The sequence below is a fragment of the Alnus glutinosa genome, chromosome 3 (genome assembly GCF_958979055.1).
Source record: "Alnus glutinosa chromosome 3, dhAlnGlut1.1, whole genome shotgun sequence".
Taxonomy (NCBI): Eukaryota; Viridiplantae; Streptophyta; class Magnoliopsida; order Fagales; family Betulaceae; genus Alnus; species Alnus glutinosa.
Window position 1 is genome coordinate 12,220,315 of NC_084888.1, and position 21,413 is coordinate 12,241,727.

General features: G+C 35.0%; 2 protein-coding genes and 1 long non-coding RNA gene across 4 annotated transcripts; all 3 read right to left on the reverse strand.

Moving 5' to 3' along the window:
* Window positions 1-1,307: 1,307 nt before the first annotated feature.
* On the reverse strand, window positions 1,308-5,190 carry LOC133864573 (calcineurin B-like protein 10). 2 transcript variants are annotated; one of them, XM_062300952.1, is made up of 9 exons: window positions 4,907-5,186; window positions 4,645-4,816; window positions 4,449-4,525; window positions 3,772-3,831; window positions 3,525-3,633; window positions 3,376-3,428; window positions 2,833-2,913; window positions 2,615-2,727; window positions 1,308-1,753 (listed from the first exon to the last, which is right to left on the reverse strand). In XM_062300952.1, the coding sequence occupies exons 1-9, from the start codon at window positions 4,976-4,978 to the stop codon at window positions 1,696-1,698; spliced, it is 795 nt and encodes a 264-aa protein (XP_062156936.1). In that variant the 5' UTR covers window positions 4,979-5,186; the 3' UTR covers window positions 1,308-1,695. The 2 variants fall into 2 exon arrangements, with proteins under 2 accessions (XP_062156936.1, XP_062156937.1); XM_062300953.1 differs by lacking the exon at window positions 3,772-3,831 and having other exon boundaries at window positions 4,907-5,190.
* Window positions 5,191-7,432: 2,242 nt separating this feature from the next.
* On the reverse strand, window positions 7,433-11,876 carry LOC133862382 (phospholipase D alpha 4). The gene is made up of 4 exons (XM_062298170.1): window positions 11,632-11,876; window positions 10,978-11,541; window positions 8,984-10,163; window positions 7,433-7,970 (listed from the first exon to the last, which is right to left on the reverse strand). The coding sequence occupies exons 1-4, from the start codon at window positions 11,716-11,718 to the stop codon at window positions 7,531-7,533; spliced, it is 2,271 nt and encodes a 756-aa protein (XP_062154154.1). The 5' UTR covers window positions 11,719-11,876; the 3' UTR covers window positions 7,433-7,530.
* A 3,325-nt stretch (window positions 11,877-15,201) lies between these two features.
* LOC133862921 (uncharacterized) lies at window positions 15,202-18,681 on the reverse strand. The gene is made up of 3 exons (XR_009899336.1): window positions 18,583-18,681; window positions 17,933-18,125; window positions 15,202-15,308 (listed from the first exon to the last, which is right to left on the reverse strand). It is a non-coding gene; the product is annotated as an uncharacterized LOC133862921 (long non-coding RNA).
* Window positions 18,682-21,413: the final 2,732 nt, after the last annotated feature.

Consider the following 21,413-nt stretch of genomic DNA (forward strand, 5'->3'; position numbering starts at 1 on the left):
GTTAATTTTGGACGGAAAATTGGACAGAGGTGTCATTTCCGTCTTTTCATATACAAGTACCAAATTCGATAAAAAGTAAAATTGAAAGAGCAAAAAATAAAGGTCGTAAAGCACAAGAGTGTATAGGCTATTTAACCCTTGCTTTTTTAATCCCAACCAATGAAGTCTCTAACTAGTTTAGCTAGAGGGGCAGGGCTGACTTTAGAAAGATAGTAATCGGCGGAAAAGGATACTAAAAGATTAATAAAGTGTGCATGAAAAAAGGGGGAAGGATCTTTTTGAATAGCATTTATTTTATGATTAAACTGACATAATTTTATATTATATAAATTTTTAAAAGACATTAATATTAACGTAGTATTAAATTCATAATTTTAAGTACCGACTATGAAATAGATACTAAAATAAAGATATCGTATTTCAAAGAAAGGAAATGCGTGGAAGGAATCTTTTTCATTTTACATCATCTCTGCATGACCATCATAAATCGAATTTAGTTTGTTACAAACAAAACTCTACTCTCTTGTAGATGAAATCAATGTTTAATGAATATTACCCAACAATAATAGATTAGACATTCATGCTCTGTGATTTATATAAAAACTAGGGCTCTCGACCCAAGTAAATTTCGAAAATATGCGTCCCTGCCTGTTCAATCTTGACTTCAATCCACACCCTAGTTGCATATGGCAAGATCCTTTGCTACCTCTCTGTAATTCTGCTCTTGAGCAAGTATGGCTCAAGTGTAACAAGTGGATTATCTTGTTACTGATTTCTAGGGTTTATGTATGGAATTTGTAATTGAAAATGGAATATAAAAAGAAAAATAGATGATTTGATAAAGGAAATTGATGAACAAGAAAGATTAACGAAATGTATAAATTGTAATGAAATGGACAATTCAAGATGCCCGGTCTTCTAGAGCATTTCGAGATGCTCAACTTCCATTTCACAATTCACTAATCAGATGATCTTTACAATTAGCCTCCTAGGCCTTATATAGCCCTTAAGCTAAACTCTAACAATTTATATGAGCTTTACTAATAACTACTAACCCCAAGCCCATCCAGCCCACTACTGCAATTAAGCCCATCCAGCCACTAATGGACCGTTACATCAAGGCTGTATAAAGAAAAGTATGCTCTTCTTTGTTTTCTTGTGGTTCTACTAAAAATACCTTGCCACTGGTTTTTTCCTGGTATCCGTCTTGATTTTCTGTTTCTGCTTGTTATCACAGAATACCAAGAAAACGGGCTTTACACGCAAAAGCACATGCACACAGAGAGAGAGAGAGAGAGAGAGAGAGAGAGAGTCAATTGAGGCTATGATACAAACAAGGGAGGGGGAAGGATAGAGGAAGAGGCGAAGGAAACATTCTTTTGACACAGAAAGATGTAACCCAGAAAAGCAAAAAACCAAAACCATGCTTACAGGTCACTTGCTAAACAATAGGAGTATTTTCATCTATGTACATGAAAGACTAGGGATGTTTCTTGCAATGAGGTTTCCAGTAGAATGGATAAATCATAGATAAGATGTAGTGGGTTTGGCCAGCCTCATGTATGTGTCAATACGTAGTGAACAAACCCTTGGGACGATATAGGCCAAGACAGTCCAACTCTTCTGGACCCTGATGCAGCAGAGCTTTTCTCTTCATTTTCAACATTTAGCCTCACTTTAGTGTTGCTAAAATGTTCAGTCATCGACAACTTCAGTGTTGTAAATAAAGCTTGGAAACATTGCCGTGATGTCCCTGGCAAATGGAAAATCATAAACAAAGTAGGTTTAGAGTTTTGAGAGTACCTTGTGTGATACAAATAGTTGCACATCTATCTTGTACGAGTACGAGGGTAAGCTTGATGGTTAAGTACCAAAGAATGCTAGTGCAAGTGTAAGTGTAGTTATATACTAATAATTATTCAGTTCAAGTATATAACAACACCCATTTATAGCAGAAAGCCTCCTACAGTACAAAATCCATGGACTTCCCTAGATTACGCCCGACCAAAATATAGAGAATATAACAAAGTTTACAGACAGGTAACCATGAAGAGCAGAATCAAACTTAATAAACATTCAATTCAATAAAACCATCAAATTGTTGATTTGACATGAATTAATTAGTTTATGCTCCATTAGATTGCCAATATGTTACATAAATAAACAGAATTTCCCATTTTACTATACCGCCCTAACTTCAACTAGTTAATAATATCCAATTTGCCATAATCTTTCCCATCTTTCTCAGAAATCCAATAGAGCAATACATCACATCAATATACTGAGGCAACTTCCATAAGAAAATAAATCATGCTCCTAAAGACAAAAAAAAAAACAAAACAAAACGCACAGGGGTACACAGTACAGGGCCTACAGGCTATTCAATATCAAATGTTTAGTTCATAGTCTACAAATTATTCGATCATTTCAGTGTAAACAAGAACCGAATACTGGGTTTAAAGAAGAACTTGAATAACAGGGATTTTCTAACAAGTGATTTTTTGGACAGGAAAAGCAGAAGTCATGCAGACAATAAATTTTCAGTAGTTATAATGGTATTGATGATAATGAGAGTAATAAAGTTAACAATATTGAACTGAAGTAAGTGAGATACTTTAAATAATTAAGTGTCATGTTCTTCAGAAGTGTCGGGTGCCGAACAACAAAAGACTTCCAGTCTTCTTTGTTAATCTTGCCATCCTTATCGGTATCAGCATCAGCGAATGTCTAAGCAAGTAAAGAAGTTACTGTAAGTGCACAAAATCTCAAAGATGGAATATTTGATTTAAAAATAAAATAATAAATAAATAAAAATTGACATGGAATCCTTGCCTTTTCAATGATAGCTTCAAGATTTTCATCTGACAGCTGTATACCAGATTCAGAAAGAATGGCAACTACCATTTGTCTTACCTGAAAGTAGATACATCAGAAATGACTAAAAAGTAAAATTGACAGTCAGGGAAAGACTTGTGGGTGCCAATGAGGAAAAACCATAAGCTATTGCTACAATCACATCTTTCACCAATTGGAAGCACAAAATGGACCAAGTATCATCATGGGAATAGGAGTTGTCCTATCAAAAAAGAGTTCCATTTAACCTTCAAATGAATTTGAATATCCATATTATATGTTTACAACATTGTCAGTAAGAAGTTACCCATATATAAATAACATTTTCAGTTTGCAGAACAGTTGATATAAGTCAAAGAGTAAACCACCTTCTTTACCATATATTTTCCCTTTTTTGAACGAGAAAAGTAATTGATATTACTGAGTAAAGACATGAACAACTTTGACAACAATGTTTTAATTACTTTTATTCGGAATAAACCAGCTCAGAACTTATTCATAGTACACATCAGAGCTACTCACTTCTTCCTTTTCGATATATCCAGTCTCTTTCAAATCATACAACCTAAATGCAACTGCATAAAACCCAAAGGAGAAAACAAAATCAATGGATTTCAACCAAAAAAGAAAAGTATCAATTTATGATGGCATAAAGTGAAACTTCTACGGACAATCAGTTTTGTCCTCCACAGGAGCACGGGGATGGAAAACACTAAGTGCACGAACAAACTCCTCAAATTCAATGACCCCATCTTTCTTTTCATCGAAAAGATCAAATACCTAGATAAGAAAGGGTAAGGACTGAATTAATTAACTGAATCTCAGATCACATCACCAATAAAAGTGATCAATCTAACCGAGTCTGGAAAAGAATATCCTGATCATTAGAGTTAAGCATGAATGTGACAGTAAATTTACTCTGTCCAGAAAAAGATTCTTGCCCACTGGAGTTGTGAATATTGCCAATTGGAGTTCTTCCTTCAAATGATAAGCAACCAGAAAGGATTACAAATTTAGAATCTGGTTAATTCTAGGATTATATAATTCTAAAATTGCAAGTTTGCATCAAAGCTCAATCATTTCAGTCAATGCAATATATATAAAATGCAGATAAGTAACCAGTTACGGGATGAATACAAGGAGTAAACGCATAAACAGCTCGTCCTAATCTTATATAATTGCTTTAGAGTTCAGAGGGTGTCTTAGTTAATCTACCACATATATAAATAAAACACCTACCTGCCCTGCTCCCAAATGGGCAAAGAATTTCTATGGATCGGATCCAACTATAAAGCAAATCAATCTCACAAGAGCAATGAAATGCATCACAAATCCTCATTCCAACTAATATGGCTCACTACCTTTCTATTTCACTTTAGCATGATAAGTTGTGACAATTTAGCTAAGAAAGAATAGGATTACCCTAGCAACAATGATAGGAAGGATTTTCTGCGATCTCAATAGCGGCTTATCAGAAAAATTCAGTTTGTCCCCTATAGCAAATATTCATTGTAAAATAACAAAGAAAAAAGAAATAAAAAAGAAGAAGAAGCACAGATTGATGGGAAAAGAGAATCACACAGAATCTGAGCTACCTTGTGTATGAGACCATCCTCAAGACTACTCAACTTTTTATACAACTCGCGCAGTGCCTCGATTTCATTGACAGTAACTGCAAGCAGATGAGCACAAGATCACGAAAATGTCATTCCAAAACTAAGGACCAAATCAAACAGAAAACCAAAAAAGCAAAATCTCATTCCAACAACACCAGCAAAGAATTGGGCGCACATGGAGTTGTACTAGAGAGACGGACGACGTCATCAAAGGAGTAATAAAAGAATTTGCGTGGACGTCGCTGACCAAAGCAGCGAGCTATGCTTAAGAATAGGGCTTCAATCAAGCCCATGAATGGTCCTACCACGGCACATATCGGGCGGCATATCATCTGTGACCATAATTTCTGATCGATTCACCAATCAAACACAAGCATTAAATACAACTTCAGACACACACAGACAGAGAGAGAGAGAGAGAGAGAGTGTGTGTGTACCAGAGAACTGCGAGAGGAATCCGTTTCAATGAGAGAGAGTTCCAAATGACTGCGGGAGGAATCCATTCCCATAGGAGACAAGAAGTCCTCTGTTCTCTTTGTTTATGTCTCTCGAGCTTTCAACTAAAAAACCATTGATTCAGTGCAAGCGCCCAACAGAGAGAGAGAGAGAGAGAGAGAGAGAGTTTTGCAGCAACGGCTTAACTAGAAAGAAGTTATCAGCACGCAATGAGTGTCTAGTTGGCCATGGCTTCCACATCTGACCGGGCAGAGAAACCAATAATTATGCTATCCGAATTATTAGCGGACAACAAATATGAAAATTTTTGGACATAAAAAAAAATAAGTGGGTGGGCGCGGGCTGCCCGAGTTTTGGCAATCAAAGTTGTTAGAACTCATCATGACCATGTGATTGGTGAGTTGCCCATTTTCATACAAATATTTTAGAGGAATGCTATATGCCACTATTGGCAAAAACGGGTCGGGGCGCTTGGCACACAAATTCGTTATGATCAACTTGACCTCGACATGCTTAGTTAATGGATCAAACGAATAAATTCAAACACAACATGCTAGTTTATTGGGTAACCCAATACGATTGGGCTGACCTATTTAGCTTAAAGGCCGTGTTGGGTTGTTTCAACCCAACACGATTCGTCTGACCCGATCCAATTTTTTTTTTTTTTTTTCCCAATTCATTCCAAAAATTTTATCAGCTATTCTTCCAAAAATTAGCCAAGAAACTTAGCTTTACAACAATATAAAAATCAACAAGCAACTCAGGAACTAAACTTCCAAACCAAACAAATTTACATTGATCAAACCCACCAAACTTGGTGTTACATCACAGACATCTAGTTCCTCTTTTTGGTGAAGCCTGACAATCTGACTTATCATTTAGCATTTTTCGTTCAGAATCTATGATTATGGATGCATAGTGATTGTATAATCATGTCAACAAACAAATGAGAGTCTTTCTTTGGAGTAATATGGATGTGTGTTGAGATATGTTTATGATTGGGCTCTGTTCCTATTTTTTTTCTTTAATGTTTAATTTTTTGATTTGTTTAGCTGGATGTGCACGGCCGCTTCATCAATTCTAATGTATGTGAACTATTTTATCACTTTGATTATCAACAACAAAAATCAACTAACGAAGATGGCAATCATTGATAGGAGTGCTTCATTCATTATCATTACATAAAGGGCATGAACTATTTCATCGATGAAACTCATGAAAGGTGTGGATATGAGATTCTGAAAAGATAGAGAGAGAGAGAGAGAACCTTGGATTAGACAAGAGAGAATAAGAAAAAAATTTGGCTTTACGTTTGTGTATTCAAATTATTTGTTTGTTTGGCTTTTCTTTTTATTTAAAAAAAAACATATGGGTTGAGAGGTCAATTTGTGCGTCAAGGGTTAAATCATTTAACACGTTTGACTGTTAAACAGGTCATAAACGATTTATTTATCAAGCCCGTTTAATATAAATTCAAACCCTATAATTTCGTATAGGAGTTGTGAATCGTGTCAAAAATTGACAACCGCTATAACCTCATACCTTTTTTTCAGTTTTTTTTTTTTTTTTTTCAACTGATTTGACTTTTAAAATTATCATTGAATTTGTGATAGATCATTTAATAGTGATTTTAAAAGCCACATCAGTTTTCAGGAGAGACAAGGAAGACATGAATGTGACATTTATAATTACTCCGTATTTCAAGGAACTCTTTACATGAATATGTGTATTTAATTGAATCACAACGAGGGCTACAAATGAACAAGTTACAACCCGTTCTATACCCGTTTGTTTAACTTAACTTGAATTCGATTTATTTAATAAATGAGCCAATCGTGAACGCAAAATTATATTTGATTATTAATTAAACTATACTTGTATAAACTCCGCTCATATAAATTCGTACAACTTCATTTTTATTATTTTTTGTAATACTATTTTAATTTCATGATGAACTCAAATGTTAAAATGTTAAAATTAACTAATTAAATAATAACTAGTATGGATTTACGAAAGATATGGCTTAGGTGCTTTATGCTGTAGTTGATACAAGTGTTTGGATTTGAATTCATGAGTTTAAATTCAAATCCAAACCCTTAATCAACTACATCATAGGTGCTGTAAAAAAATTTACAGTACCTAAGCCTGGTCCATTTATGAAAATATTAAACAACCGTGATATTTATTTTATATAAGAAATGAATAAGTTAATTAAGCAACTCGTGAACAAAGTCGAGTTTGTTTGAAAAATAAATGAATTAAATTTAAACAAATTATCTATTTCAATAATAAAGTGGAGCCCACCTCATATTCAAAATAAAATAAAATAAAATAAACAGAGCTGGAAATTTAGTACTCAATTCCATTGCTGCCCTAATCAGTAGAGTAATCACAACGGTGGGATAAGCGAGCGGATATTGTGAATCTTCATGTCATTGTCACATTTAACACCTTTACCGCACATGCGGTACTAGATAAATAAATAATTAAAAAATAAATAAAATAAATGTAAAAACTCTTACATCACGGTTAAGAATTAATAGGCCAAATATGATCATTTCTGTTAAACAATTAATGAATTTGTAAGGGATTGAATTCTGTGTGACTATGTAGTAAAAACAGGTGGGAGCAATATTGATCGCCGGCCCTTCACCGGAGTTTTTGTGTCTGGAAAATTACCGTCATTGTCGACGAGATCCTCCACAGAGCCATCCTGTGCTACATGCGCAGGGTACGTTACGAGGTGCACGCCTTCCATGTCTACCACTTCTTCACCGCTGTAAATTCTCCACATCTGATCTCCGATACAACGCATTTTCTGCACGCATTCCAGACTTTGAGGCTCTGATCGGAACAATTCTTCAGCGCGTCCGGTGTGCTCGAACCACAGTGACATACGGTACGCATGAATATCACCACCACTCATTTTGTCTTCCCCATTTTTGGACGTCTGGTAGCATCCTATTGCAATCTCGGTGTCGCGTTGGCCATCCATGGATCGCTGATTTACATTTGCAGATCCTATCAAAATGTAGAGGTCGTCCACTGAAACATATATAAATAGAGCTAATTAAAATCAACAAATACATTAATTGTCAATATATAATTAATCGCGATTATATATAGACAGAAACTACAGGAAAACAAAGAACTCTTTGTGACAGTGCCCTTTTATTTAGGCTAATTAGTACTTCTTAAAGGCTTAATTAACAAACTATATATTTAACAATGAAATTACCAAGAAGATAAGAGAAAACCAAAACAAACCCCTAATGAAGCTCATTGCAATTAAATTGTTGGCAAAACTTTTACTTAACCCCTTAAATTATGTACGATTTTCAATCTCTTCCTAAATTTTATAAATTTGCATTTCAACCCCTTTCATAATTCATTTACCTTTTACCGTTTAAATTTTTTGCTTAAGTTAGACGGCTAACTAGTAGAATTTTCGCTATACCCCATAAGATTTATAAAAATACATTTATACCCCCTAGTTTCAAAAAATATATATAAAAAAAAAAAAAAACAAAAAATAAATAATATAAAAATCAGAAAAATAGGCAAATCCACCGACACACCGTTGGTATTTTTTGCAATTTTTATTTTATAAAGGGGTATTTTGGTCATTTTTGTTTTATCTGTTAGAATTTAACAAACAAACAAAAAAAAATTCCCAACAAATGGGATAATTGAAAAGAGCTAAAAGATTAAAACCCCACATTACCAAATTTTTAAAATTCAAGGAAAGATTGAAATTCGATAATTAATTTAAGGAGGTTAAAAGTGAACTTTTCCTAAAATTTAACCAAGACGTCAAGGTATTAATATAAAGTAATGCTATATATCATTTATTTGTTCTCTTTTTATCCTCTCAAAATTAATGTAGCTCTTAAAATCACCATTGATCGAATTTAAAATCACCATTGATCGAATTTATAATAAATCATTATTAGATTTTGATCCAATGGTAATTTTAAGAGCCACATTAATTTTAGGAAAATAAAAGGAGGACAAAGGGATAATATGCAACATTACTAGAAGATCAATTATAGTCATACCTATCATGAGCTTGGAGTGTACATAAACCATGAACCTCCTATGCTTTTGAGCGCTCCAATATTGTGTTGACGGGTGTGGGGGATGCGGAGGATGAAACTCCTCATTACCCTTCTCTTCTCTATTTGCCAGGCAGAAGAAATTCAAGTAGTCTCTTGGGTGCCCCGGCTCTCCACTCTCTTGTATTGCTTCTCCTATCAACTTATACATCATTGACATCGTTTCTCTTGTCCAGTGCAGTATATCTTGAACCACTTCACTCTCCGGCCCCCCTTCTGGCCACATTGGTATCACAATATAAACTGCAAACCTCTCCTTTGCTCTGATCTTGCTCGCCACCTTGAGCGCAATCTCAATGGGGATCAAATTCCGGCACCCGCAATGTCTATCTTTCTCCCACAAACGACACCCTCCAATAAAATACTGGTTCTCGATATATATGAACCTCTCTGCCCGCCTTATTGCTTCTACGTAAGCTTCATGTATGCTCTGCTCCACGGTCAAGTTTCTGAACATTTGGGTAGCCGACAAATGGTCGATTGATCGAAATACTTGAACTTTCCAGTTCCTCTCAGAGGAAATCTTGCTTAGATTCGATAAGGTGGTGGCGGGGACTAGCAAAGAAGGATCGCATTGCTTACTCCATCGCTGCTCGAAGTTTGTCAATACATCCCAAGCGGCTTCGCCGGTGATACAAGCGTGAGCGTCGTGCCATGGCTCCCTCGGCCCTCCTCTGTGAAGGCTAGCTCCTGCAATACTTGTCTGGTAAAAATCATGACAGTGGGATTCTGTATTGAGCGTGCGAAAGATAGAATGCTTTTCTGTGTCGTAGCGGCCATCGTAGAGATCTAATCCGCCGACAAAACTCATAATTTCTCTGTTGCTCGGATTAATGTGCGACCGGGTGTCCACCGTTATGGTTTTCTGATGGTGAGAGAAGAGCGGGGGGGCCTTTGGGTGTAATCTGCGGCTCAATTTGCATACTACTTTGGTGTTTGTGAAGTAGGCTAAGGAATCTTCGTCGTGTGTTCTCATTAGTCCTTCATTCTTGATAAGTGGTAGGGAGGTTTCATCGTCCCAAAGCATAATTCTCACTGCTACACCTTCCTCTGCTTTCTGCTTCAACAATTCCCCAAGCTTTACTCCTTTTGCGTGTGGAATATCAGTTTGAGAATCCCGAACCTGCTTAAAAGCATATTAGTGAATCTGTATCAAGCTATTCAAATTTCTTATAAATTTTAATCCAAAAATCTACTTTTTTGATCTTATCTATCACTTTTGAAAAATTTCTTACATCAAACTCTTTAAAAATTTCTCTATTTTAACTAGATATTATTATTTATTGGTTTTGTGAGACCAACCACTTTAACTGCCTCTCCCTCTTAATCTCATTCCCAATCCACTTCATCACGAACAAACCCATCTTTCTCAAAAACCAAATAGGAAAACATGAATCAACACCCTAACTGACCCACTACAATACCCAGCCTCAATCCACGCCCCCAATCTCCTCAAGATAATCTGGAAGATTGTAGATATCATGGAGATACTGTTTTAGGGAATACTGAAATAAGAACTAAAATAAGAACTAGGACACGTGTTGCCCAATGGATGATGCTTGCAAGATAAGGTTGTCCGAAGCCCTTTCTTCTTGGTTTCTTGTCTGCAATCTCGGGCTCATAGCAACTGCTCAAAATTATCTAATTAAGATAATTTTGTATTTTATAAATTTTGCAGTGTATAAGAGACATTTTACTTATTAACCGTTTAATTTAACCCTAAATTAATCTTAATGATAGAGGTGACATTGTAAACATTTAAAATATGAAAACCTCACATTGTAACTTTTTAAATTTTAAAAATATGATTGCAAAAATGTCTAAACATTGTGGGGGTAAGTAAAGTTTATTCGAAATATTAAAATAAAAAAAAAATTAAAAAAAATTAAAAAAGAAGAAGAAAAAAGAGAGTACTAGATGGGTTTTCAATATTTTACCAGCACCAGCTTAGGATTGAAAGACCAGCCTGCAATGTAAATAAAGTGCTTTGCACCCTCAATGGCTTTGTACACATCCTCCCACAATCTTCTTGGAGCCCCACGAGGATCAAAGCATGGAGGCTGGAACGTAGAGAGATGGTGAGCGTCCTGATAAAGCGTCACATGACAATTTGACCGTTGCGGAAACGAGGCGCCCCTCATCCCCTGGAAATCTCCATTACTGAGTATCTTTCTCCAGCTCAGTTCGAACGCTGCCGGTTTAAACCACAACATGAATCGCAGTTTCAGTTCTGGATTCGGTCTTCCGTTTTCCGTGAGGAGAGGAAAGAAGCCAGTAATCAAGCTTGCTTCGTTGAGAATCCGATGGGCCTGGATGGTGATCTTTCCCAAGATGGAGCATGATGTTTTCATCGTGATGGTGATGGTTGAATCGGATGGATGAGCGCAGAGGATATGAAAGGTCTCGTTCCAAACGCGGTCGAGTTCGTTTCTGGTCTGTGCTTCCTTCTTGTCATCCAGCTCTATGGTCACATGGGCAGGCTTCCCGCTTGCAAATATACACTGCAAAATGGCAGACGGCGTGACATACATACATACATACATACATGCAGGCATATATCCATCCATATATACATAATTAACAGTACTTACGTTGAAAGGGGATGGCGGTGTATAAAGCGTGGCATGGAAGATGGTAGCTTCCAGTGTTCCATGGAGAAAGCTGTGCTTTCCCTCCATTGCTGTAGCCTTTAAAACGATGCTGTTTCAAAGAGAGAGAAGGTTTGGTTGGATATTGCTTTTGACATGTAGGGGGAAGTGTCATGTCATTGTTCAGTACTTATAAATGTTGCTGCAATTGAAGAAGCAACAGAAACTTGGAATGCAATTGAATATGTCGGCGCGCGGTTGGAAAAACTTGTAAAATTTTCCATCCCCATTCTTCAAGTCTAGATCACACGTTTCTACTTCACGTTGAAGTTTCTTAAACTCAAATCACACCTTTCCTGGCCACAAGCTAGAATAATGACATCAAGGACTTGCATATATATATATATACGCACAGACTTAATTAACAGATTTTTGTAGAAATTCTGGGTCAGTTTACCGATTCAGCTCTGACTAGATGACATTATCATCGAATTAGACAAACCGTTAAACCAAGTAATTACGAACTTGCATGGCTCACGGGTAGTGCTAGTAATGTTTTAAACGATTCATGAATTTGATACGAATTCAACATAAAATTAAAGGATTATTGTTGACATATATAGTCTTGTACATATACTTCGACACGACCCAAACTCGAAACGCGACATAATGGTATGTGATTTTTTACATGATCCCCGAACTCGACATAAATTCAATATAAATTTAAAGGGTTAGGGTACGGTTGAAGTATTTGACTTGTTTAATTAAATGAGTCTGGTTAAAATTGACATATATATAGTCTTATACTCATGTCTCGACACGACCCGAACCCAAAACGGCACATAATGGCAGGCAATTTTTTAACATGACCCTCGAACCCGACATAAACCAAATACAAAATTAGAGGGTTATGGTTGAGAGATTTGACATGTTTAATTAAATAGGACGGATTATAGTTGATCTATATAATCTTATACTTATGCATTGACACGATTCGAACTTGGCGCACGAATACGAATTATCACGCGTACTTCGAATTAATTCGTACGTTGAACACTACAAACCGTCCATTAATTCGTTGAACACGAGTATGGTTGAATTAAGTTATAGGAATATATCATTAGGTTTGCATTCATGCATGGAGACAAGCATATATGTGGGCAACAACTTGGTGGAAATAAAATATCGTCATAAATTTTCAATAGCAAAGCTTGGAAAGCTTTTACTTCCCGATACGTGTCTGGTTAGCCCAATTCTCAGAACTGGCAAAGAACCGTTCAGCTGTTTTACTTGAACAACGCGGCTCAGGTTAATTAACTTATAATCAAAAGCTGGTCAAGGAATAAGACACGTTTTATTTAAGATGAATTTGAAGTAGTTTTAATAGGTCAAACTATAGAGAAATTCTTGATATATATATATATATAATTAGTCACTTGCTGTAACTTTTTATTCCTTCGATCTAAAATTGAGAAAATAATAATCGGTACTACCCTATACTTATTGCAAGAAATTACATGGGGGATTTATGTGGGTGAACGTGGACTATACGAAGATTGAGTGGGTCAAAATTAACATACGTGACCGTATATATATGCGTGTCTATTGGGTTTTTCCAAAATATTTGGTCAGGCCTAGAAGCTACATGTAGCGTACGTTATGAGCAAGTTATTCTGATAAGTTCCAAATCAGGCTAGTAGTGATGCCGTATACCCTCATCAATGGAATCATATACTACGTATATACCAATATTAGTTAATTAGTGGGACCTCAGCGTGTTAGAATAGCCGCTCGTGTATAAGTATGGGCTTGATCGGTTCTTTTTTTAAATTAACAAAGTTTGAACAAATTTTAGTCTTGTTTATTAACGATCGATCGAACTCGTATAATTTCGTATAATTTTATTTTTATTATTTTTATAATATTATTTGAATAGTTTTTCTTTTCTTCCACTTTCTCTTGATAGTTAATTTAAAGAATATTTAAACAGTATAGGAAAATGATAAAGAAAGCTATTGTATATCGGAGTGCATTTAAATAGGGAAGCAAAAAGTGGTTTAGTTTCCTAAATTAATAAAAAGTTTAAGGGAAGCGGCTGCTAATGCTCTAATATATTTAACTTGAATTTATCGTAATTATGAGTCTGGATATATATAGATATATGTGTGTTTATGTGTACATATATTGTGTATTGAATTTATATACATATTATAAGATAAACATATAAACTCGAGATTAGATTATTTAAGATTTTAATTAATTTATCTAATTACTCAGAAAATAAATTTTAACCGTAGTTAAATAATTAATAACCAGTATGAATATATACACACAAAATAAAATAAAATGAGCAATCACAATATTTACTATATATGGCATAAATAAGTTAATTAAGTAGCTCACGAACAAACTTGAGCTCTTGTTAAAAAAAATAAAAAATGAACAGAATTTGAACAAATTATTTAATTATGTGATAAACTCTTGTTCAAAAATAAAATAAATTAAACAAACTAAACTTTAACATTCAATACTCATATTACATCCTATATAATCTTTGCAAATAAATTTAGTTATGGCATCGGCTGCTGCATTAATCCCTCCGCGTAAGCGTAAGGGTATCTTGAAGCTTCGTGGAATGACTGGTACAAGGTGTTGGCCAACAAATCTGTCAGCATCTTCGATTTGTGGGTTTGTGGTGAAGTAGAATCGCAAACTATATATATATATATATATAGTTTGTTTAATGTAGGAATTTGGTGAAAAAATACCGAGGAAAGAAAGTATGATGAATGAATAATTCAACGCCCAATGATATATAACTGTCAAGACTAATTTTGAATAAGGTTACTGTAATCTAAAAAAAATACAAAATACAAAAACAGAAGAAGAAGCTATACATTTTTATAGGATTAGGCTCAAGGGGCATTTGTGATTGTGATTTCATAGACAATAAGTGTGATTTTAAACCAAATCGCATGACATAAATCGTTTGGGAACTGCGTTTTTAAAAATTGCAATTTGAAAACGCAAAAAATCTGCATTTTCAAACTGCAAGTAAGAGAGTGTTTTTTTGAAAACGCGGGATTTTAAAGGCTAAACTACGATTTTGCCAAACGCTTAATTGCGTTTTTAAAAATCACTTTTTCATATCGCGCATTTTAAAATTATTATTTTAAATCGCACTTTTTGAAATCACAAACCCATACTAGGAGTTGAGAAATGGATTCTAAAGAATCTAACCCGTATACTATGATGTAAGACTTACGATGCTTTAGGTTCTATTCTTTTTTCTTTTCTTTTCCTTTTTAATTTAAGTACAAAGAGTAGCAACAAAACTAAAGAACAAAAGAAGAAAGAGGGAGAATCTTTTCCACTGCAAATAGAAAAAGAACTAGTAAAATGGGAAAGGATGGAAATGCAACCAAAAAATATTCTAGTTGCGGCCCAAATTGACACATGATAAGCATAGAAGTTTACACTTCAGTTAACTTTTCGAACTGTCCGGCTAATGAAAGTTAAAATAATGGAATGAATAACGGAAATAGTGAAAGCAATCAACCAGTCTTGAGTGATGGCGAGCAATTGAAGAGCAAGAGCAATTGTAACCTAGTCACCTTCCAAAATAAAATGAGATAAGCTTGGAGGGATTGCCAAATGATTTGCCAAGAGAGCTGCGAGAGCTTCACCAAAAATAAGAGTGCAGGGAGAAAAATATTTAATAATATAACCTCTAGAATCTTTACAGACTGCTGCTTGCGTAGATAAGGTATCTCTAATAGCTGTATCATAGTTGATCTTGAAAAAATGAGCAGAAAGAAACTGCCACAATTCACAATAAATAGAAAGTTTAATCTTTCAAGCATAAGGAAGTTCCAACACAATTTTGTTGATATAACAAGATATAACAACACATTCTCTTGAATATCATAAATAAATAGGAAAATTGAAATATTGGTTTATGTGGTTGGCCTAAATTATAAATTTCTCCATGTGGTATAAAATTTAACTCAGGCGTCCCTGTGTTAGGCGATAATGAAAATTTACTCCCTAAAGTCAATTTTCGTCCACAAACTTGACAAAAACCGTTAGGTTGTCACTTCAGCTCAAGAAAAACGTGACACGTGTCACACTTTAATAATAACAATAATAATAATAAATATATAAAACTAAAAAATTATTTAAAAAAAAAAAAAAAAAAAAAAAGAAAGAAAAAAGAGGAAGGGTGTGGCCTGCAGGCCACCCCATGGGATCTAGAGGTGAAGGCTACCTCCTCTGTTAATAATCTCTTTTTCTTGATCAGTTGTTTCGAACCCACTCGCATTTTTAAACTGGAAAACCACACTGCCATCAGAACACTGCCAAAACCACCAAATGTAGCAACAAGAAGAAAGTGAAAGGACAACGAAAACAAATTTCTAACTTTCCTTTTGGAAGCTGAAAAAAGTGAGGAAAAAGAAAGAAAATAGAAATTGGGTATCATTATTTATTAACCTTAGTGGACGAAGGCGAGTGTTGTGGTAGAATTTTCTGGAAGAAAAACTTTTATCTTCAAAAAACAAATATTCGGCAACTCTTCCTTCCTTTTCTTAGTTATCAAACATAAACCCAATACCATACCAACAAGAATTAGAGACTTGAATGGCGTACTGGTTGTGGCAAGAAGTTCGAAATCAGCAGATGAAGAGGCGGACGGTGAGATGGGATTGGAAAGCATCAGGAGGTGCCTTGGCCTTCTGTTCGGAGCACCAATTGGAGAAGTCGTAGAAGAAAAAATCCTGAGCGTGTGGAAAGGTTTAGAGGATAGGTGGCTTGCGGACGGGCCACCCCTAGATCCCATGGGGGTGGCCTGCGCCTGGGGGTGGCTGCCAACCAGGGCTGGCCAGCATCCACTCCTTTAAAAAAAAAAAAAATTAGTTTTATATTTTTTTTCTTTATTAAAATGTAACACGTGTCACATTTTTATTAGACTCACATGAAAATCTGACGGTTTCTGTCAAATTAGTGGATGAAAATTAATTTCAATGAGTAAATTATCATTATCGCTTATCACAGAGACCTTTGAGTTAATTTTTATACCATAAAGAGTAATTTATAATTTAGGCCAACCACAAGAATAAATGGCAATTTTTCCTAAATAAATAAACAATCCATGAGCATTGGCATACTCTACCAAGTATTTAGTGGCAGTCCCCAAGGAGTAGCTCAATCAGTTGGGGACCACACCTTATAAAGCGGAAGTCACTAGTTCGAATCACTCCTCTTGTGTGGACATGTCAAAAAAAGGTACCAAGTGGCAAATTGGGCATTTCCATAGCCCTAATAGAAACAAGTGTAGCTTAATGAACCATTATTACACATACAAGGCCCAAGGGGGCATCATAAAAAACAATGGTTCTATGATAATGTAAACACCAAGACCCATAAAGAAAAGATAGTGAAAACCCCAAATCATCTCTATATGCTAGATCTTATCTTTTTAAATAGGGTTAAAAGTTATTTTGGTTCATGTGCTTTGAACTATTATCGAATGGCCATATCGATTTTAAAATCGGATTTGGCTTACGTACTGTAAAAAAAATTTGTGTTGTAGTTTTTTCAATGGTTTAGATTTAATTCCAAGTTTTCTATGAGAAAAATAGAGAGAAATCAAATCTATACCGTTGAGAAAAAGAGAGAGAAATTAAATCTATATCATTGAAAAAACTATAGCACATATATTGTAGTTATTTTTATAACACCTACGCAAAATCATTAAAGAAACTATCTCATGAGGTACTTGGGGTTGTCTAATTATTGGAGTTAGTCCATCCGTCCATTTTATATCCAAAAACTTAATGGCCACGCCAAATATGTTAGCAACTACCATGTGTTTCATAAGTTACGTTATCATTATTTAAAAATAAAAAATTAAAGAGATTATAAAAATAAAAATAAAATAAAATAAATAATGAGTTAAAAAATGTGAGATCCACCTCGCCACCCTCGGCTGTGGATCTCTCCCTTGGGTGGGGGATCTCCGCGACCCACCCACTGGTCACAAGTGAAATCTCAACAAATATTATGGATTACTTCTTTCTTATAACTTTGGGGCTTAAAATTAGGGTTTTGTGTTGGCTGGAATTAACATGGCAGTGCGTTTGGTATGATGTGGCTAGATTCATTAGTCTGTTTTTCTTCTATATAAGTTGCTTCATTAATGTATGTAGATTTGGTAACAAAATCATACATGGCAAGGCATCTCCTACAAAATCATTCAACCAAGCATCAACTTAATTAGCTGCCAAATTTGTGCTGGTATACACACCTTCTCTTCAATTCATGTTCGAGAGACTAATCTCATGTCCTTTTCCCTTTCGACAGAGCTCCATTCTCGTCATTTGATGTATTTCCCTCCGCCTCATCGCGTTGGTTGGTCCGCTGCACGCTATGGTAAGACGATTCTAGCTTCTGCATGTTGAGTTGCATCATCATGTTCAGATTCTGTTACATCAATTGTTCTGCATGTTGAGTTGCATCATCATGTTCAGATTCCGTGAGATCAAACTGCAACTAGAGCTCGATTGTTGAAATTCTTTGGTTCTGAGGATTGGGCTGGGTAGAAGGCCTAAGATCTTATGGAATTCTCTCATTTTGTTGATTGGGTGGGATGGGTAATGCGACATTGTCTCTTAGATTACTCATCGATCTAGTTTTTGGCATACGATCTTTTTATCTTCATGAATTAACAAAAATTAGCGATTTCTGCGTACGACGCCAACTGATGAATCAGTTGATTGCACACCAAATCTCAAATCGAGAGAATATGTGAAGAGAAAAAATGTCAAGCACAATGTGTCTTGTAGGGATCCAGGGAAGGGGGGGTTCACTTTGATGTTTTGGTCAATATTTTTATGCAGAAGTGAATGAGTTATAGGAAAATTGGAAAAGAAGAATGATTGGCTAGAATGTACATACCTTTTGAGTGATTCCCTTCACTTCTATTTATGGAGTGTTTTCCTGCACTTCGTCGGATAGAAAGTCAATTTGATTTCGCGGCCTCCACTTCGGTAGACATATGTTCTTTAGCCCTCAAAAAATAAATGGGTTTTAGTAGTCCAAGAAATTATGATACAGTAGACACAACATTTCTTTACCGTTTGTGCGCTCATATTTCTCTGTCTAGCTGGGTTCAGTCAATTCATAAGGCTTATTGAAATGGGCCTGCTTGGGGACTTACGCGAATTAAGTGGTTAAAGAAGCCCGCTTCTCGAAGAATTTTTTTTTTTTTTTTGACATGTCTACTCAAGAGGGACAGTGAAGATTCGAACTAGTAACATCCACTTCATGAGGCGTACGTAATCTCTAGCCGATTGAACTACACCTTAATTGGGGACCGCTTCTTGGAGACTTATTCTATTGGATTCCAATACCAATGGTAAATGCAACGTAGAATATCTTAAATGAGAAGAAGAAGAAGAAGAACTATGAGCATTCCTAATAGCCTCACCAAAATAGTTTTTTAGTTATTTTGGTGAGCCAATTTGATGAAAATCTTAAAAAACCACTCCCAACAGCCTCATCATTTTAACCAAAAAAATTTGATGACTGAAATTACTAGCCAAATTAGATGAAGCATTTTCACTCAACAACTAACTCATCAAATTTTGTTTCACCTTTCTCTCTCATATGATTAGCACACGTTTTTCCTTTTTTCTCTCATTTTCTTCTCCCATCTCCCATCTCTCACACGATAATGTTCTTATTTCATAGATATGAATGATTTTTTGTAAAAAGATTATATAGAGAAAAAATAAATAAATATGAAAAAATTATTATTTAAATGGAATAGTGAATATTGACTAGTTAAAATGGTGAAGTTGCTGGGAGAATTTTAATAAAGTGACTCACCAAAATAAAATAAAAAATAATAATTTTTAATTATTTTAGTGAGTAAAATTTGATGAATCTATCAAGAATGCTCAAATCAGTTTATAATTCAGAACTTCTCACCTTTGCAGCAAAAGCGTTTCATCATGTATTCGTGCGGCACTTTCTAGTTTGACCTGACTTGAGGATTGAGAATCCGGGGGGCTTCTTCAAGCAAAAAGATCCTCATTCTGCTTGCGTGGCGACCACCGATTGGCCAAGTCTATCAACTTTTTCTCTTCATCCAATAGCCTCCTGCCACGTTTGCAGACTTTTGTTGTTTTAGCCAAATGAAAAGGTTTCTCGCACATAGCTTCAAACACGCCACGTGGTCATGCTGGCCGGCCTTGTTGAGACCTTGCTGTCGCTTTATAGTTGCCGTCCCCACGAGTACTAGTGTGGTCTTATCCACATAAGAGTCCAACTTATTACGTGTTGGAAGATTAGTTGAAAGTGTCGGGGCCCTTTGGCAACTTAGCAACTACCACAATTAAAGGAAAAAAGGACAGGCATCAGCAGTCTATCACATTCCATGAACCTTTATTAAATTCATTTGCGTTGCGCCAACAAGGCCATCACTTTTTTCTTCTTCTTTCTTCGTAAAAGTCTTCAAGATTTTTAGAAAATTCAATTTAGTATTGAAAATTTGATTATTCAAGAGTTTAGAGACCCTAAATTAAAAAGATCGTGTTCTTTAGAGCATATTCAGTAAGACTAGTATCTACCGAAAAAATACAAATTTTTATTTTAACTACTCATTTTTCTATACATATTTCAACAAATTTTCTATTCTACTATCTATTTTCTTTAAATATTAAAGAGTATGAAAGAAAGAGAGCGAGAGTGAAAGAAGGAAAGGAGGTGAAAAAAAAATAATAAAAAAATTATTTATAGTGTGAATAGTAAATAGACATAAGCACTAGAAAGAACAATTCTATTTTACCTATTCAGCTGGAGACGAAAAATGATTTATAATAGTCAAATTTAATTATTATAAACCATTTACCTATTATGTTGGAGATGTTATTAGCCATTTAACTTTGAAGACTTTTTATAATAGAAATAGGCGAAATCTTTAAAAAAAATCACATTAATAACATAATTAATTTGCTTAATTTTCATGAATTGTTGTGTTATTGAGTCCAAATAAAAATAAAAATAAAAAAGTCTACTTCAAATTTCTTTCTTCTAGTAGGCCTTATTTTATTGGATTGTTCCCATAACTCAAGCAAAGTTTTGAACATTTTACATTGGAAATATATTCGATTATTCATTTTCTTTTTAATTTTCCTCATCTCTTCCATTTTAGTGTAGGAGTTCAAACTATGCATTCTTAATTTTCTTCTCTGTAGACATGGTGAGATTCAATCATGGGACTTACAATCAAACTTTTCTTTTCTTATCAAATTTGTCCTGGTTTATTTGGCCATTTTTCTATTGTCATAACCCAATTTGGGCTTTCACCATAATTGATATTCCCCATTTTGTTCTGTTGTTGGGTTGATCATAATTGACTCTCAACCAAAGTTTCACAAACTGTACCCCCAATTCCCATCAACCAAGTCACAATACTCCAAAAATAAGGATATACAGTAATTATCTGTTTGAATTGTTAATAATTTAAACCGATAATATGAGAGGGTTTGTATAAAATTTACCTATTTGGATAAGTGACCGGATAATCTAAAATTTACTTGGACAGAGTCTTACATGCACTTTCTTATATTATCGGTTCAAATTATTAGCAATTCAGATAAATAATTTACGGGGATCAATTTTACTTCCAACAGTGCACCTCACACCTACCTTATAATAACCCCCCAATATCCCTCTCTAATTTATTACATTACTATTCCCTATTCCACCTCCCCACGTTCCCT

Coding starts and splice junctions, on each gene's coding strand:
- LOC133862382 (XM_062298170.1), bottom strand. CDS start 11,718: ATGGAGGGAAAGCACAGCTTTCTCCATGGAACACTGGAAGCTACCATC. Junction 10,164..10,977: donor TCAATCCTAAGCTGGTGCTG/GTAAAATATTGA, acceptor GCTTTTAAGCAG/GTTCGGGATTCTCAAACTGA. Junction 7,971..8,983: donor ACACTCCAAGCTCATGATAG/GTATGACTATAA, acceptor TATATGTTTCAG/TGGACGACCTCTACATTTTG.
- LOC133864573 (XM_062300952.1), bottom strand. CDS start 4,978: ATGGGAATGGATTCCTCCCGCAGTCATTTGGAACTCTCTCTCATTGAA. Junction 4,817..4,906: donor ATTCCTCTCGCAGTTCTCTG/GTACACACACAC, acceptor TGAATCGATCAG/AAATTATGGTCACAGATGAT. Junction 2,728..2,832: donor TTGAAGCTATCATTGAAAAG/GCAAGGATTCCA, acceptor TTACTTGCTTAG/ACATTCGCTGATGCTGATAC.